Source organism: Oncorhynchus keta, chromosome 21 (genome assembly GCF_023373465.1).
Source record: "Oncorhynchus keta strain PuntledgeMale-10-30-2019 chromosome 21, Oket_V2, whole genome shotgun sequence".
Lineage (NCBI taxonomy): Eukaryota > Metazoa > Chordata > Actinopteri > Salmoniformes > Salmonidae > Oncorhynchus > Oncorhynchus keta.
In genome coordinates this window covers 53,240,900-53,257,722 of record NC_068441.1, presented here as the reverse complement: position 1 = coordinate 53,257,722, position 16,823 = coordinate 53,240,900, and the positions used below count along the sequence as shown (strand labels likewise).

Below are 16,823 nucleotides of genomic sequence, written 5' to 3'. Positions count from 1 at the left end.
GTAGAGGAGAGTTAGAGTGGAGGTAGAGTAGAGTTAGAGTTAGAGGAATGGAGTTAGAGTGGAGGTAGAGTGGAGGTAGAGTTGAGTGGAGTTAGAGTGAAGGTAAAGTTAGAGTGGAGGTAAAGTATATTTAGAGTGGAGGTAGAGTGGAGGTAGAGTAGAGTGGAGGTAGAGTAGAGTTAGAGTGAAGGTAGAGTTAGAGTGGACGTAGAGTAGAGTTAGAGTGGGGGTCGAGGAGTGGAGTTAGAGTGGAGGTGGAGTGGAGTTAGAGTGGAGGTAAAGTTAGAGTGGAGTTAGAGTAGAGTTAGAGTGGAGGTAGAGTAGAGTTAGAGTGTAGGTAGAGTGGAGTTAGAGTTAGAGGAGTGTTTAGAGTGGAGGTGGAGTGGAGTTAGAGTGAAGGTAGAGTTAGAGTGGACGTAGAGTAGAGTTAGAGTGGAGGTAGAGGAGTGGAGGTAGAGTGGAGTTAGAGTGGAGGTAGAGTAGAGTTAGAGTGGAGGTAGAGTTAGAGTGGAGATAGAGTGGAGGTGGAGTTCGAGTGGAGGTAGAGTAGAGTTAGAGTGGAGGTAGAGTTAGAGTGGAGTTAGAGTGCAGGTATAATTAGAGTGGAGGTAGAGTTAGAGTGGAGTTAGAGTGGAGGTGGAGTTAGAGTGGAGGTAGAGTAGAGTTAGTGGAGGTAGAGTAGAGTTAGAGTGGAGGTAGAGTGGAGTTAGAGTAGAGTTAGAGTGGAGTTAGAGTGGAGGTAGAATTAGAGTGGGGGTAGAGGGGAGGTAGAGTAGAGTTAGAGTGGAGTTAGAGTGGAGGTGGAGTTAGAGTGGAGGTAGAGTAGAGTGGAGGTAGAGTGGAGTTAGAGTAGAGTTTGAGTGGAGTTAGAGTGTAGTTAGAGTTAGAGTGTAGTTAGAGTCAGAGTGTAGTTAGAGTCAGAGTGGAGTTAGAGTTAGAGTGGAGGTAGAGTTAGAGTGGAGTTAGAGTAGAGTTATAGAGTGGAGTTAAAGTGGAGTTAAAGTGGAGGTGGAGTAGAGTTAGAGTGGAGGTAGAGTAGAGTTAGAGTGGAGGTAGAGTGGAGTTAGAGTAGAGTTAGAGTGTAGTTAGAGGTAGAGTTAGAGTGGAGGTAGAGTTAGAGTGGAGTTAGAGTGGAGGTAGAGTTAGAGTGGAGTTAGAGTGGAGTTAGAATTAGAGTGGAGGTAGAGTGGAGGTATATTAGAGTGGAGGTAGAGTTAGAGTGGAGTTAGAGTAGAGTTATAGAGTGGAGTTAAAGTGGAGTTAAAGTGGAGGTGGAGTTAGAGTGGAGGTAGAGTAGAGTTAGAGTGGAGGTAGAGTAGAGTTAGTGTGGAGGTAGAGTGGAGTTAGAGTAGAGTTAGAGTGTAGTTAGAGGTAGAGTTAGAGTGGAGGTAGAGTGGAGGTAGAGTTAGAGTGGAGTTAGAGTGGAGGTAGAGTTAGAGTGGAGTTAGAGTGGAGGTAGAGTTAGAGTGGAGTTAGAGTGGAGTTAGAATTAGAGTGGAGGTAGAGTGGAGGTATATTAGAGTGGAGGTAGAGTGGAGTAGAATAGAGGATGTCTGAAATAGAGATACTTCACCACATTCCTCTAGTCTCTACATTCCTTAAAATTTCCCCTCTTCAACAATAACAGTTGAAATATAAACAGCATTGTCCAGACCGAGACCATCTTCCCCCCATAGCTGGTGAAATATAGACGTGAAGATGTTAGATTAATGAGAGAGATCTGAGACCTTCTTTATTTTTCAATACATTGAATTGAACTTCTTCCTGTACAAGCCTGCTAGCTGTCGGAGTAGAATGAATCTCAGTGATGATCTGTGAAGTGAACATCAACTCACTACAGTCATGTGTGTAACCTGAAGGTCTCCCTGTGTCTCTAGGAGTGTCTGGAGAAGTGTGGGGAGAGCCTGCAGGAGATCGTCAACTACAACATGGTAAGACACACACACACACCTGTCTATATAAGGTCCCACAGTTGACAGTGCATGTCAGAGCAAAAACCAAGACATGAGGTTTTTTTATTTTTTTATTTTACCTGGCAAGTCAGTTAAGAACAAATTCTTATTTTCAATGACGGCCTGGGAACAGTGGGTTAACTGCCTGTTCAGGGGCAGAACGACAGATTTGTACCTTGTCAGCTCGGGGTTTGATCTCACAACCTTCCGGTTACAAGTCCAACGCTCTAACCGCTAGGCTACCCTGCCGCCCGTTTAAAGAATTGTCCGTAGAGGATTGTGTCGAGGCACAGATCTGGGGAAGGGTACCGAAACATTTCTGCAGCATTGAAGGTTCCCAAGAACACAGTGGCCTCCATCATTCTTAAATGGAAGACGTCACACTCTAAAGTACACAGCAAAACATTTAGGTTGGTTCGTTTAAAAATACATTAAAATCTTTCGCTCAAATTCCATATTCTTTGTTTAGTTTTTCCTATTTTTTGGTCCCACAAATATTTCTGGTTTTCCTCCAGTTTTTTTTTTTTAAATGTAAAAACAACAAAATGAGATGTTCTGTGTTCACAACAATGTTTAAACCACATCAGGGGACATTTACATTTACATTTAAGTCATTTAGCAGACGGGACGACTTTTGAGTTCTGAAAACAGTGAAAAACAAGTATGTTAACCTTTATTTATTGTCATTTAAATGAATTGTGGTGTTGTTAGATTCTGAAGTTGACATACACTTTAGGTTGGAGTCATTAAAACTCGTTTTTTCAACCACTCCACACATTTCTTGTTTAACAGACTATAGTTTTGGCAAGTTGGTTAGGACATCATCTACGTTGTGCGTTGACACAAGTCATTTTTCCAAAAATTGTTTAAAGACAGATTATTTCACTTATAATTCACGGTATCACAATTCCAGTGGGTCTGAAGTTTACATACACTAAGTTGACTGTGCCTTTAAACAGCTTGGAAAATTACAGAAAATTCTAGAATGGCTTTAGAAGCTTCTGATAGGCTAATTGACATCATCTGAGTCATTTGGAGGTGGAGCTGTGGATGTATTTCAAGGTCTACCTTCAAACTCAGTGCCTCTTTGCTTGTGTCACGCCCTGACCTTAGTTATCTTAGTTTTCTTTATTATTTTGGTTAGGTCAGGGTGTGACGAGAGTGGTGTGTGTTTTTTGGTCTTTTCTATGTTTTTTTGTATATCTATGGGGTTTTGGTATTGTCTAGGTAAATGTAGGTCTATGGTGGCCTGAATTGGTTCCCAATCAGAGACAGCTGTTTATCGTTGTCTCTGATTGGGGATACTATTTAGGTTGCCATTTTCCATGTTGGTTTGGTGGGTTATTGTCTATGTGTAGTTGCATGTCAGCACTAGTTGTTTATAGCGGCATGTTCTTTTTGGTTAGTTTGTTTAAGTGTTCTTCGTGTTTTTAAAAGAAGAATGTATTCAAATCACGGTGCGGCTCGTTCCCATCGGTACGACGAACGTGACAGAATAACCCACCAAACCAGGACCAAGCAGCGTGAAAAGGAGGAACAGAGGTTATGGACTTGGGAGGAGATTTTGGACGGAAAAGGATCCTGGACATGGGAGGAAATAGTAGATGGAGCAGGACCCTGGACGTAGCCTGGGGAGTATCGCCGTTCTAAGGAGGCAGGACCCTGGACGCAGCCTGGGGAGTATCGCCGTTCTAAGGAGGCAGGACCCTGGACGCAGTCTGGGGAGTATCGCCGTTCTAAGGAGGCAGGACCCTGGACGCAGTCTGGGGAGTATCGCCGTTCTAAGGAGGCAGGACCCTGGACGCAGTCTGGGGAGTATCGCCGTTCTAAGGAGGCAGGACCCTGGACGCAGTCTGGGGAGTATCGCCGTTCTAAGGAGGCAGGACCCTGGACGCAGCCTGGGGAGTATCGCTGTTCTAAGGAGGAGAAATACAGGAGAATAGAGGAACGGAGACGATATGAGGGTACACGGCTAGCACGGAAGCCCGAGAGGCAGCCCCAATCATTTTTGGGGGAGAGGGAACACGAGGAGATTGGCTGAGTCAGGTAGGAGACCTGAGCCAACTCCTCGTGCTTACCGTGGGGACCGTGTACTAGCCAGTCTCCAGACCTGAACCCAATAGAAAATCTTTGGAGGGAGCTGAAAGTCCGTATTGCCCTGCGACAGCCCCGAAACCTGAAAGATCTGGAGAAGGTCTGTATGGAGGAGTGGGCCAAAATCCCTGCTGCAGTGTGTGCAAACCTGGTCAAGAACTACAGGAAACGTATGATCTCTGTAATTGCAAACAAAGGTTTCTGTACCAAATATTAAGTTATGCTTTTCTGATGTATCAAATACTTATGTCATGCAATAGAATGCAAATTAATTACTTAAAAATAATACAATGTGATTTTCTGGAGTTTTGTTTTAGATTCCGTCTCTCACAGTTGAAGTGTACCTTTGATAAACATTGCAGACCTCTACATGCTTTGTAAGTAGGAAAACCTGCAAAATCGGCAGTGTATCAAATACTTGTTCTCCCCACTGTATATAAAATGTGGAAAAAGTCAAGGGGTCTGAATACTTTTCAAATGCACTGAATGCGAGCACACACATACTTTGAGATTGTCAACTACAACATGGTAAGACCCACCCATATACACTCACTCTGTCTCTCTTTCTCACACATACACACACACACACACACACTCATGCATATGCATGAGCGTACAGAGCCTCCAGCCTCCCGTTACCACATGGTAAGACACACACACACAAACACTCTGTTCTTCCATCTTGAGTCCAGAGTGTTCTGCTCTGAGCCAGAATTGGAGAGAATGTTTAGAATTAGAGCACACAGCTGTGTAGGACAGACAGAGAGTACACACACAAACACACACACACACACACACTGTGCTGCTTCCATATGTGATAGGCATGATGAGTGCCATGGGGTCTCTGAGCCTGTTACGCAGGGTCATAGGTTTGGTAGTTGTACAAGTTAATGGGGTGGGGGGAGAGGGAGCTAAAGAGAGTACGAGAGAGAGAGAGTTTGGTAGAGAACTAGTTGTAAAAGTTAAGGGAGAGAGACAGAGAGGGAGACAAGGAGAGGGAGCGAGAGAGCAGGAAGAAAGAGAGGAAATTCCTGTCTTTTTAACAGTTGAGCTAAAATCTCCTAAATCCTTCCTGTCGTTTAACTAGTCAGCTCTTAGGGACCATTCCCTCTTCTCTTCCTCTCTCATTCTTCCCTCTCCTCACATATCTGTGGTCATCACAATGTTTTTATGGTCAGATCAGGATTTAGGCCTTCTAATAAAATCATGTTACTGGTGTTTGGTGTTTTTGATGTTGACCTAGTTTGTAATCTCACCTCTAAATAACTTTTCAACAAATTTCAGCCAAAACGATGAGAAGAATGTTCCTGCTGCCAGATATTAGCATCTGGTTTGGTGTATTTTGGCCATTCAGGGACACCGTACCAGCTGACAGATGCAGATTAGTGGATGATTTTTCTCTCTCTCTCTCTCTCTCTCTCTCTCTCTCTCTCTGAGATCGGAAGAGAACATGGAATATCTCTAACTGAATATTCAGACCTGCTATTATGTGGGGGGGCAGTTTTAAGGAGTCATATAAAATGACACACTGGTACATGTCCTGATTGGGGAAGGGACTGTGAATCGGTCTCTGTCCGTCCATTAGTCACACGTGACATCTCAGGCAACGTGGGTGAACATACGTCTTGCCATAGAGATCCAGCATTTACAAAAACATGACCCTGATTGTCCCAACGCGGGAGCTGTGTTAATGAACTGAAATGTGTGAGTGACACCAGAGAAGAAGAAGGGAAGTGAGAGGGAAAACAGATGATGGTGGTTTTTTCCCGCCTCATCAAAGCAAGGAGTTTTTGTATGAAGGATCAATGAGAGAGAATCTAATTTGGTTAAAACCGAAAACATTTACTGTCTTATTTTCTACGAGGGATTTGATCCGATAGAAGTTTCATAGTGCTTAGGTTGTTACCAGTGTACTGACTACATGTACAAATGACCTCTAACCCCTGTACACAGACTTAGTACCGGTACCCCCTGTATATAGCCTCCACATTGACTCTGTACCGGTACCCCCTGTATATAGCCTCCACATTGACTCTGTACCGGTACCCCCTGTATATAGCCTCCACATTGACTCTGTACCGGTACCCCCTGTATATAGCCTCCACATTGACTCTGTACCGGTACCCCCTGTATATAGCCTCCACACTGACTCTGTACCGGTACCCCCTGTATATAGCCTCCACTTTGACTCTGTACCGGTACCCCCTGTATATAGCCTCCACACTGACTCTGTACCGGTACCCCCTGTATATAGCCTCCACATTGACTCTGTACCGGTACCCCCTGTATAAAGCCTCGTTATTCTTATTGTGTTACTTTTTATTATGACCTTTTATTTTAGTCTACTTGGTAAATATTTTCTTAACTCTTCTTGAATTCCACTGTTGGTTAAGGGCTTGTAAGTAAACATTCACAGTAAAGTCTAGCTGTCTCGAAGACAGCTCCTGAATATCATTAACTAGCTGTCTCGAAGACAGATCATATCATTAACTAGCTGTCTCGAAGACAGATCATATCATTAACTAGCTGTCTCGAAGACAGTTCATATCATTAACTAGCTGTCTCAAAGACAGCTCCTGAATATCATTAACTAGCTGTCTCGAAGACAGTTCATATCATTAACTAGCTGTCTCGAAGACAGTTCATATCATTAACTAGCTGTCTCGAAGACAGTTCATATCATTAACTAGCTGTCTCGAAGACAGTTCATATCATTAACTAGCTGTCTCGAAGACAGTTCATATCATTAACTAGCTGTCTCGAAGACAGTTCATATCATTAACTAGCTGTCTCGAAGACAGTTCATATCATTAACTAGCTGTCTCGAAGACAGCTCCTGAATGTCATTAACTAGCTGTCTCGAAGACAGTTCATATCATTAACTAGCTGTCTCGAAGACAGTTCATATCATTAACTAGCTGTCTCGAAGACCGTTCATATCATTAACTAGCTGTCTCGAAGACAGTTCATATCATTAACTAGCTGTCTCGAAGACAGTTCATATCATTAACTAGCTGTCTCGAAGACAGCTCCTGAATGTCATTAACTAGCTGTCTCGAAGACCGTTCATATCATTAACTAGCTGTCTCGAAGACAGTTCATATCATTAACTAGCTGTCTCGAAGACAGCTCCTGAATGTCATTAACTAGCTGTCTCGAAGACAGATCATATCATTAACTAGCTGTCTCGAAGACAGATCATATCATTAACTAGCTGTCTCGAAGACAGATCATATCATTAACTAGCTGTCTCGAAGACAGATCATATCATTAACTAGCTGTCTCGAAGACCGTTCATATCATTAACTAGCTGTCTCAAAGACAGCTCCTGAATGTCATTAACTAGCTGTCTCGAAGACAGTTCATATCATTAACTAGCTGTCTCAAAGACAGCTCCTGAATGTCATTAACTAGCTGTCTCGAAGACAGTTCATATCATTAACTAGCTGTCTCGAAGACAGTTCATATCATTAACTAGCTGTCTCGAAGACAGTTCATATCATTAACTAGCTGTCTCGAAGACAGATCCCAAATGTCATTAACTAGCTGTCTCGAAGACAGTTCATATCATTAACTAGCTGTCTCGAAGACAGCTCCTGAATGTCATTAACTAGCTGTCTCGAAGAAAGTTCATATCATTAACTAGCTGTCTCGAAGACAGCTCCTGAATGTCATTAACTAGCTGTCTCGAAGACAGTTCATATCATTAACTAGCTGTCTCGAAGACAGTTCATATCATTAACTAGCTGTCTCGAAGACAGCTCCTGAATGTCATTAACTAGCTGTCTCGAAGACAGTTCATATCATTAACTAGCTGTCTCGAAGACAGATCATATCATTAACTAGCTGTCTCGAAGACAGTTCATGTCATTAACTAGCTGTCTCGAAGACAGTTCATATCATTAACTAGCTGTCTCGAAGACAGATCATATCATTAACTAGCTGTCTCGAAGACAGCTCCTGAATGTCATTAACTAGCTGTCTCGAAGACAGTTCATATCATTAACTAGCTGTCTCAAAGACAGTTCATATCATTAACTAGCTGTCTCGAAGACAGTTCATATCATTAACTAGCTGTCTCAAAGACAGTTCATGTCATTAACTAGCTGTCTCGAAGACAGTTCATATCATTAACTAGCTGTCTCGAAGACAGTTCATATCATTAACTAGCTGTCTCGAAGACAGCTCCTGAATGTCATTAACTAGCTGTCTCGAAGACAGTTCATATAATTAACTAGCTGTCTCGAAGACAGCTCCTGAATGTCATTAACTAGCTGTCTCGAAGACAGTTCATATCATTAACTAGCTGTCTCGAAGACAGTTCATATCATTAACTAGCTGTCTCGAAGACAGTTCATGTCATTAACTAGCTGTCTCGAAGACAGCTCCTAAACGTATTTGATAGCCTGTTTCATTTCAGTTATTAGCGGTCTCACAGGCAGAATCTCAAATCACCCGCTCGCCCCTCGGCGTGTACATTTGTGCGTTCAAGCGCGCCTCCACCATTTGAACAAGTGTTCCCGAGGCCGAGGGAGTGAAAATGATTGAGGTTGTATGGGATAATTATCCCCTCCGGTCGGCACTTAGACTGAGCCTGCAATGCTGCCGGCTTCATAGCGAAGTGGAATCCCATAAGGCACAGCGTAATTTTTTTTTCTTTTTTTTCAATTTCACACAAAAGAACGGAGAGGCCGAGGCATGCCTAATTACATGATACGTGCGTTTCTTTATTTCTGATGTTCGAGGCTTGACACATACAATATTAAACAGCTCCCAAAATAAAATGTTTAACTGTTAAACTGAGGTTTATATTTTGTAAAACGACAGGGAGGATTTGTTCATTTTGAATTTCGTGCATCATTCATGTCATGTGTGTCCCGAAGTTGATGGATTTATTGATCCCCCTCGCCCCTCTCTGTGTCCCGAAGTTGATGGATTTATTGACCCCCCCCTCGCCACTCTCTGTGTCCCGAAGTTGATGGATTTATTGATCCCCCTCGCCCCTCTCTGTGTCTCGAAGTTGATGGGTTTATTGATCCCCCTCGCCCCTCTCTGTGTCTCGAAGTTGATGGATTTATTGATCCCCCTCGCCCCTCTCTGTGTCTCGAAGTTGATGGATTTATTGATCCCCCTCGCCACTCTCTGTGTCTCGAAGTTGATGGATTTATTGATCCCCCTCGCCACTCTCTGTGTCCCGAAGTTGATGGATTTATTGATCCCCCTCGCCCCTCTCTGTGTCTCGAAGTTGATGGGTTTATTGATCCCCCTCGCCCCTCTCTGTGTCTCGAAGTTGATGGATTTATTGATCCCCCTCGCCCCTCTCTGTGTCTCGAAGTTGATGGATTTATTGATCCCCCTCGCCACTCTCTGTGTCTCGAAGTTGATGGATTTATTGATCCCCCTCGCCACTCTCTGTGTCTCGAAGTTGATGGATTTATTGATCCCCCTCGCCACTCTCTGTGTCTCGAAGTTGATGGATTTATTGACCCCCCTCGCCCCTCTCTGTGTCTCGAAGTTGATGGATTTATTGATCCCCCTCGCCACTCTCTGTGTCTCGAAGTTGATGGATTTATTGACCCCCCTCGCCCCTCTCTGTGTCTCGAAGTTGATGGATTTATTGATCCCCCTCGCCACTCTCTGTGTCTCGAAGTTGATGGATTTATTGATCCCCCTCGCCACTCTCTGTGTCTCGAAGTTGATGGATTTATTGATCCCCCTCGCCCCTCTCTGTGTCTCGAAGTTGATGGGTTTATTGATCCCCCTCGCCACTCTCTGGAAGTCACCCTCTGAGATACGGCACAACACAAGTAAACAGAGGGACCTCCGAGAGGGTTGGTAGGGGCGAGACAGTGGTTTGGGATTCACTGTGTCTCTCTCGCTATCTCTGTCTCTTTCTCTCTCTGTCTTTGGTCTTTCTCTCTCTCTCCCCAACTCTGTCTCTGTCTCTTTCCCTCTCTGTCTCTTTCCCTCTCTGTCTCTTTCTCTCTCTGTCTTGGTCTTTCTCTCTCTCTCCCCAACTCTGTCTCTGTCTCTTTCCCTCTCTCTGTCTCTCTCTCTCCGTGTCTCTCTCTCCATGTCTCTCTCTGTCTCTCTCTCTCCCCAACTCTGTCTCTGTCTCTTTCCCTCTCTGTCTCTTTCCCTCTCTGTCTTGGTCTTTCTCTCTCTCTCCCCAACTCTGTCTCTGTCTCTTTCTCTCTCTGTCTTGGTCTTTCTCTCTCTCTCCCCAACTCTGTCTCTTTCTCTCTCTGTCTCTGTCTCTCCCCATGTCTCTCTCTCTCTCGCTCTCTGTCTCTTTCTCTCTCTGTCTTGGTCTTTCTCTCTCTCTCCCCAACTCTGTCTCTGTCTCTTTCTCTCTCTGTCTCTGTCTCTCCCATGTCTCTCTCTCTCGCTCTCTGTCTCTTTCTCTCTCTGTCTTGGTCTTTCTCTCTCTCTGTCTCTCTCCCTCTCTGTCTCTCTCTCCCTGTCTCTGTCTCTTTCCCTCTCTGTCTCTCTCCATGTCTCTCTCTCTCCCTCTCTGTGTCTCTCTCCTTGCCTATCTCTCTCTCCCCATGTCTCTCTCTCTCCCTCTCTGTGTCTGTCTCCTTGCCTATCTCTCTCTCCCCATGTCTCTCTCTCTCCCTCTCTGTGTCTCTCTCCTTGCCTATCTCTCTCTCCCCATGTCTCTCTCTCTCCCTCTCTGTGTCTCTCTCCTTGCCTATCTCTCTCTCCCCCTGACTCTGTCTTTCTCTCTCCCTCTGTGTCTCCCTCTGTGTCTCTCTCTGTCTCTTTATCTACAGATCCTATTTGACCAGGCCCAGAGGTCAATCAAACAGCAACTCCACACCTTCATCAAAGAGTGAGTATCATCCCTTCTTCCTTTGGTGTAGGCCTCATCTTCTTGTCGCATTTCAGTCCATAGAGATGGATAGAGGACTCTAGTACCCAAAAGCACATTTTAGCATGGACAGCTCCATTGAGGACTTTCACCATTCGGAAGTAGTTAACTGGGCGGGATTTTCTATGGGTTAACGAAGGATCACGTAATTCCATCCAGGTCATCGTGAGGGATCAGCCAATGAGGGAACTTTCCAGATCTACAGGTGCCAGTGAATCAACCGACTGTGTCTTTATACCGGTTCAAACAACACCCTCTAGGTGGCAGTATGCACCCCTTTTCAGGTTGTTTACCAACTCATAGAAGTAGTAGAAGAAGAACAGTGACTCAAGTGAGATGGCCTCAATGGAGCTACCCTGTGTGCTCACAGACGCCTTAATGGGACGGAGCTGATCTCTATACATTTCTATGTTTCAGTCTCTCATCTCTCTTCCTTCATTGTTCTGTAAAATGTGAGGTCCTCTCAATCTACTCAATCTACTCAAACTACTATAGTCATTGTCACCCTGTTGGGATGAGTGTAAGTCACTCTCTCTCTCTCCTCCCCCTGTAGGGACGTGTGTAAGTCACTCTCTCTCTCTCTCCTCCCCCTGTAGGGACGTGTGTAAGTCACCCCCTGTTGGGATGAGTGTAAGTCACTCTCTCTCTCCTTCCCCTGTTGGGATGAGTGTAAGTCACTCTCTCTCTCTCTCTCCTCCCCCTGTAGGGAGATGTGTGAGGTCACTCTCTCTCTCCTCCCCCTGTAGGGAGATGTGTGAGGTCACTCTCTCTCTCTCTCTCCTCCCCCTGTTGGGATGAGTGTAAGTCACTCTCTCTCTCTCCTCCCCCTGTTGGGATGAGTGTAAGTCTCTCTCTCCTCCCCTGTTGGGATGAGTGTAGGTCACTCTCTCTCTCCTCTCCCCTGTTGGGATGAGTGTAAGTCACTCTCTCTCTCTCTCCTTCCCCTGTTGGGATGTGTGTAAGTCACTCTCTCTCTCCTCCCCTGTTGGGATGAGTGTAAGTCACTCTCTCTCTCCTCCCCTGTTGGGATGAGTGTAAGTCACTCTCTCTCTCTCCTTCCCCTGTTGGGATGAGTGTAAGTCACTCTCTCTCTCTCTCTCTCCCCTGTAGGGAGATGTGTGAGGTCACTCTCTCTCTCCTCCCCCTGTAGGGACGTGTGTAAGTCACTCTCTCTCTCCTCCCCCTGTAGGGATGAGTGTAAGTCACTCTCTCTCTCCCTCCCCCTGTAGGGATGAGTGTAAGTCACTCTCTCTCTCTCCTCCCCCTGTAGGGACGTGTGTGAGTCACTCTCTCTCTCCTCCCCCTGTAGGGAGATGTGTGAGGTCACTCTCTCTCTCTCTCCTCCCCCTGTAGGGAGATGTGTGAGGTCACTCTCTCTCTCTCTCCTCCCCCTGTAGGGACGTGCGTAAGTTCAAGGAGACGAAGAAGCAGTTTGACCGTGTGAGGGAGGACATGGAGATAGCCCAGGTGAAGAACGCCCAGGCCCCCAGGAACAAACCTCACGAGGTGGAGGAGGCCACTTCCTCTCTCACCCTGACCAGGAAGTGCTTCAGGCACCTGGCCCTAGACTACGTACTGCAGGTGACAGGCATCACATTTAACATTTTAGTCCAATCTTAGCAGCTTTTATCCAGAGCGATTTACAGTTACTATGACAACCACATATCAGTTAAACTGTTGATCTATTTAATAGTAATATAATACCAGTACTATGATACCAGTAATATAATACCAGTAATTTGACTCCAATACCAGTAATATAATACCAGTAATATGATACCAGTAATATAATAACAGTAATACAATACCAGTAATATAATACCAGTAATATAATACCAGTTATATGATACCAGTAATATAATACCAGTAATATAATACCAGTAATATGACTCCAATACCAGTAATATAATACCAGTTATATGATACCAGTAATATAATACCAGTAATATGATACCAGTTATATGATACCAGTAATATAATACCAGTAATATAATACCAGTAATATGACTCCAATACCAGTAATATAATACCAGTAATATGATACCAGTAATATAATACCAGTAATATGATACCAGTAATATAATACCAGTAATATGACTCCAATACCAGTAATATGATACCAGTTATATGATACCAGTAATATAATACCAGTAATATGATACCAGTAATATAATACCAGTAATATAATACCATTAATATAATACCAGTAATATAATACCAGTAATATGATACCAGTAATATAATACCAGTAATATAATACCAGTAATATAATACCAGTAATATAATACCATTAATATAATACCAGTAATATGACTCCAATACCAGTAATATAATACCAGTAATATGACTCCAATACCAGTAATATAATACCAGTAATATGACTCCAATACCAGTAATATGATACCAGTAATATAATACCAGTAATATGATACCATTAATATAATACCAGTAATATAATACCAGTAATATGACTCCAATACCAGTAATATGATACCAGTAATATAATACCAGTTATATGATACCATTAATATAATACCAGTAATATGATACCAGTAATATAATACCAGTAATATGACTCCAATACCAGTAATATAATACCAGTAATATAATACCAGTAATTTGACTCCAATACCAGTAATATAATACCATTAATATAATACCAGTAATATAATACCAGTAATATAATACCAGTAATATGACTCCAATACCAGTAATGTCCACTATGTGGTGCCATGATCCCTCAGTCCATGCTTGTGGCTTGACAACCTTCTAGAAGTAAACAATGTTAACTTGAATCTAACCTGTTGTATTTATACTATTACTGATAATCAAACTGGTCACTTCAGTCGCTAAATGTAATTTTGTCCATCTTTTCAGATCAATGTTCTTCAGGCTAAGAAGAAGTTTGAGATCCTTGATGCAGTGAGTAGTAACCTTGTCATCTAAACCTCTGATGCCGTTACATGTGTTAGCCATTTAAATAGCATGATAATGTTTTATGATCTCTCTCTCTCTCTCTCTCTCTCTCTCTCTCTCTCTCTCTCTCTGTCTCTCTGTCTCTCTGTCTCTGTCTCTCTCTCTCTCTCTCTCTCTCTCTCTCTCTCTCTCTCTCTCTCTCTCTCTCTCTCTCTCTCTCTCTCTCTCTCTCTCTCTCTCTCTGTCTCTCTGTCTCTCTGTCTCTCTGTCTCTCTCTCTCTCTCTCTCTCTCTCTCTCTCTCTCTCTCTCTCTCTCTCTCTCTCTCTCTCTCTCTCTCTCTCTCTCTCTCTCTCTCTGTCTCTCTGTCTCTCTCTCTCTCTCTCTCTCTCTGTCTCTCTGTCTCTCTGTCTCTCTCTCTGTCTCTCTGTCTCTCTGTCTCTCTCTCTGTCTCTCTGTCTCTGTCTGTCTCTCTCTCTCTGTCTCTCTCTCTGTCTCTCTCTCTGTCTCTCTCTCTGTCTGTCTGTCTCTCTCTATCCTCTCTCTCTATCTATCCTTTCTCTCTCTCTATCCTCTCGCTATCCTCTATCTCTCAGATGCTGTCGTTCATGCGAGCCCAGTACTCCTTGTTTCAACAGGGCTATAAAATATTGGATGAGATTGATCCCTACATGAAGAAACTAGCTGCAGAGGTGAGAAAGCGAGAGAGAGAGAGAGAGAGAGAGAGAGAGAGAGAGAGAGAGAGAGAGAGAGAGAGAGACAGAGAGAGAGAGAGAGAGAGAGAGAGAGAGAGAGAGAGAGAGAGAGAGAGAGAGACACAAGACACAGATTGTACTACTTATGGACTCAAATGGGAAATATATAGAAGAAAAAAACTTTTTCCCAAACATAGTGTGTCTAAACTCTGGTGTCCAAACACCCAGCGTGCCCTCGACCTTCTGTCTGAGGACCAACTAGGTTCACCCAGCCACATAATAATACACACAGGCACAAACGACCTGAGAGCACAGCAGGAAAGGGTGGCAACAGCACTGAAGGGAGTGATTGAAAAGGCTTCTTCTACTTTCCCCAACGCACAAGTGGTTATCTCCACCCTGCTACCACGAAAAGACTTCCACCCTGCCACAATACAGCGGGTAAACGCAAGTATTTCCCGTGACTGTGCCTCAAAACCAAATGTTTTCCTGGCCCACCACTCCACCCTGGACTTGAACAGCCTCTATGACCAGGTCCACCTCTACAAGGCAGCAGTGCCCACCTTTGCCAGGACCCTAAAGGACATCGCTCTCAAACGTATCCCCAACACTTCACACAGGAGCAACAGATCAATAGACTCTCCACCCAGACCAGCGAGACACCCTCCCAGACCTGCAGGACCCCCTGGACCTACACATAGAGGACCCACGCCAAGAGGAATTACATCCAGACCACAGTACACCCAGACACATCCACACCCCCACCCCAACCAATCAACACCCCCCACGTCAACCATGCCCACACCCCATTTAGGCCCCCTCAGATCAGACCTATGCCACTCCTGCCCACCCCATGCACCCCACCCCCCGCAAAGAGGGCCTCAACATGGAAGCCACACATACGCCCAGGTAGTGAGCAGGCAAACAGTCCCAACCCCCACTCTCACACTCGCCCAAGCCAATAGTATGTACCAGATGCTCAGCAGGCTCTGCTCACACTTACTGGCCTGAGGCCAAACCACACGACCAACAACATTGGACATTCTATGGAACAAAAAGCCTTCACTATATCATCCTGGAATATCCAAGGCCTGAGGTCATCTGCCTTTGGCCTAAAGAGCAGAAACCCGGACTTCACCAAAGAAATCGGTAACACAGACATTGTCATCCTGCAAGAAACCTGGTATAGAGGAGACGGACCCACTGGTTGCCCTCTAGGTTACAGAGAGCTGGTAGTCCCATCCACCAAACTACCAGGTGTGAAACAGGGAAGGGACTCAGGGGTATGCTAATTTGGTATAGAGCAGACCTAACTCACTCCATTAAATTAATCAAAACAGGAACATTCTACATTTGGCTAGAAATTCAAAAGGAAATTATCCTAACAGAGAAAAATGTCCTCCTGTGTGCTACCTATATCCCCCACTAGAATCCCCATATTTTAATGAAGACAGCTTCTCCATCCTGGAGGGCGAAATCAATCATTTCCAGGCCCAGGGACATGTACTAGTCTGTGGCGACCTAAATGCCAGAACCGGACAAGAACCTGACACCCTCAGCACACAGGGGGACAAACATCTGCCTGGAGGTGACAGCATCCCCTCCCACATATGCCCCCTAGGCACAACTATGACAACATAACCAACAAAACGGGTCACAACTCCTGCAGCTCTGTCGCACGCTGGGTATGTACATAGTCAACGGTAGGCTTCGAGGGGACTCCTATGGTAGATACACCTATAGCTCATCTCTTGGCAGTAGTACTGTAGACTACTTTATCACTGACCTCAACCCAGAATCTCTCAGAGCGTTCACAGTCAGTCCACTAACACCCCTATCAGACCACAGCAAAATCACAGTCTACTTAAACAGAGCAATACTCAACCACGAGGCATCAAAGCCAAAGGAACTGAGTAACATTAAGAAATGCTATAGGTGGAAGGAATGCAGTTTGGAAACCTACCAAAAACAATTAGGCAACAACAAATTCAATCCCTTTTAGACAATTTCCTGGGTAAAACGTTCCACTGTAATAGTGAAGGTGTAAACTTGGCAGTAGAAAATCTTAACAGTATATTTGACCTCTCAGCTTCCCTATCAAATCTAAAAATCTCAAATAGAAAACCGAAGAAAATTAACAATAATGACAAATGGTTTGATGAGGAATGCAAAAATCTAAGAAAGAAATTGAGAAACCTGTCCAACCAAAAACATAGAGACCCGGAAAACCTGAGTCTACGCCTTCACTATGGTGAATCACTAAAACAATACAGAAACACACTACGGAAAAGAAG

At 44.3% G+C, this 16,823-nt stretch overlaps 1 protein-coding gene across 1 annotated transcript in view; it reads left to right on the top strand.

Moving 5' to 3' along the window:
- Positions 1-16,823, top strand: part of LOC118378133 (arf-GAP with coiled-coil, ANK repeat and PH domain-containing protein 3-like) — a 116,585-nt gene that overhangs the window by 31,986 nt on the left and 67,776 nt on the right. The window contains exons 6-10 of the mRNA XM_052474580.1: positions 1,878-1,931; positions 10,823-10,881; positions 12,318-12,501; positions 13,798-13,842; positions 14,431-14,526. Coding sequence (XP_052330540.1) covers positions 1,878-1,931; positions 10,823-10,881; positions 12,318-12,501; positions 13,798-13,842; positions 14,431-14,526 — 438 coding nt within the window. The remainder of the gene's footprint in view (positions 1-1,877; positions 1,932-10,822; positions 10,882-12,317; positions 12,502-13,797; positions 13,843-14,430; positions 14,527-16,823) is intronic.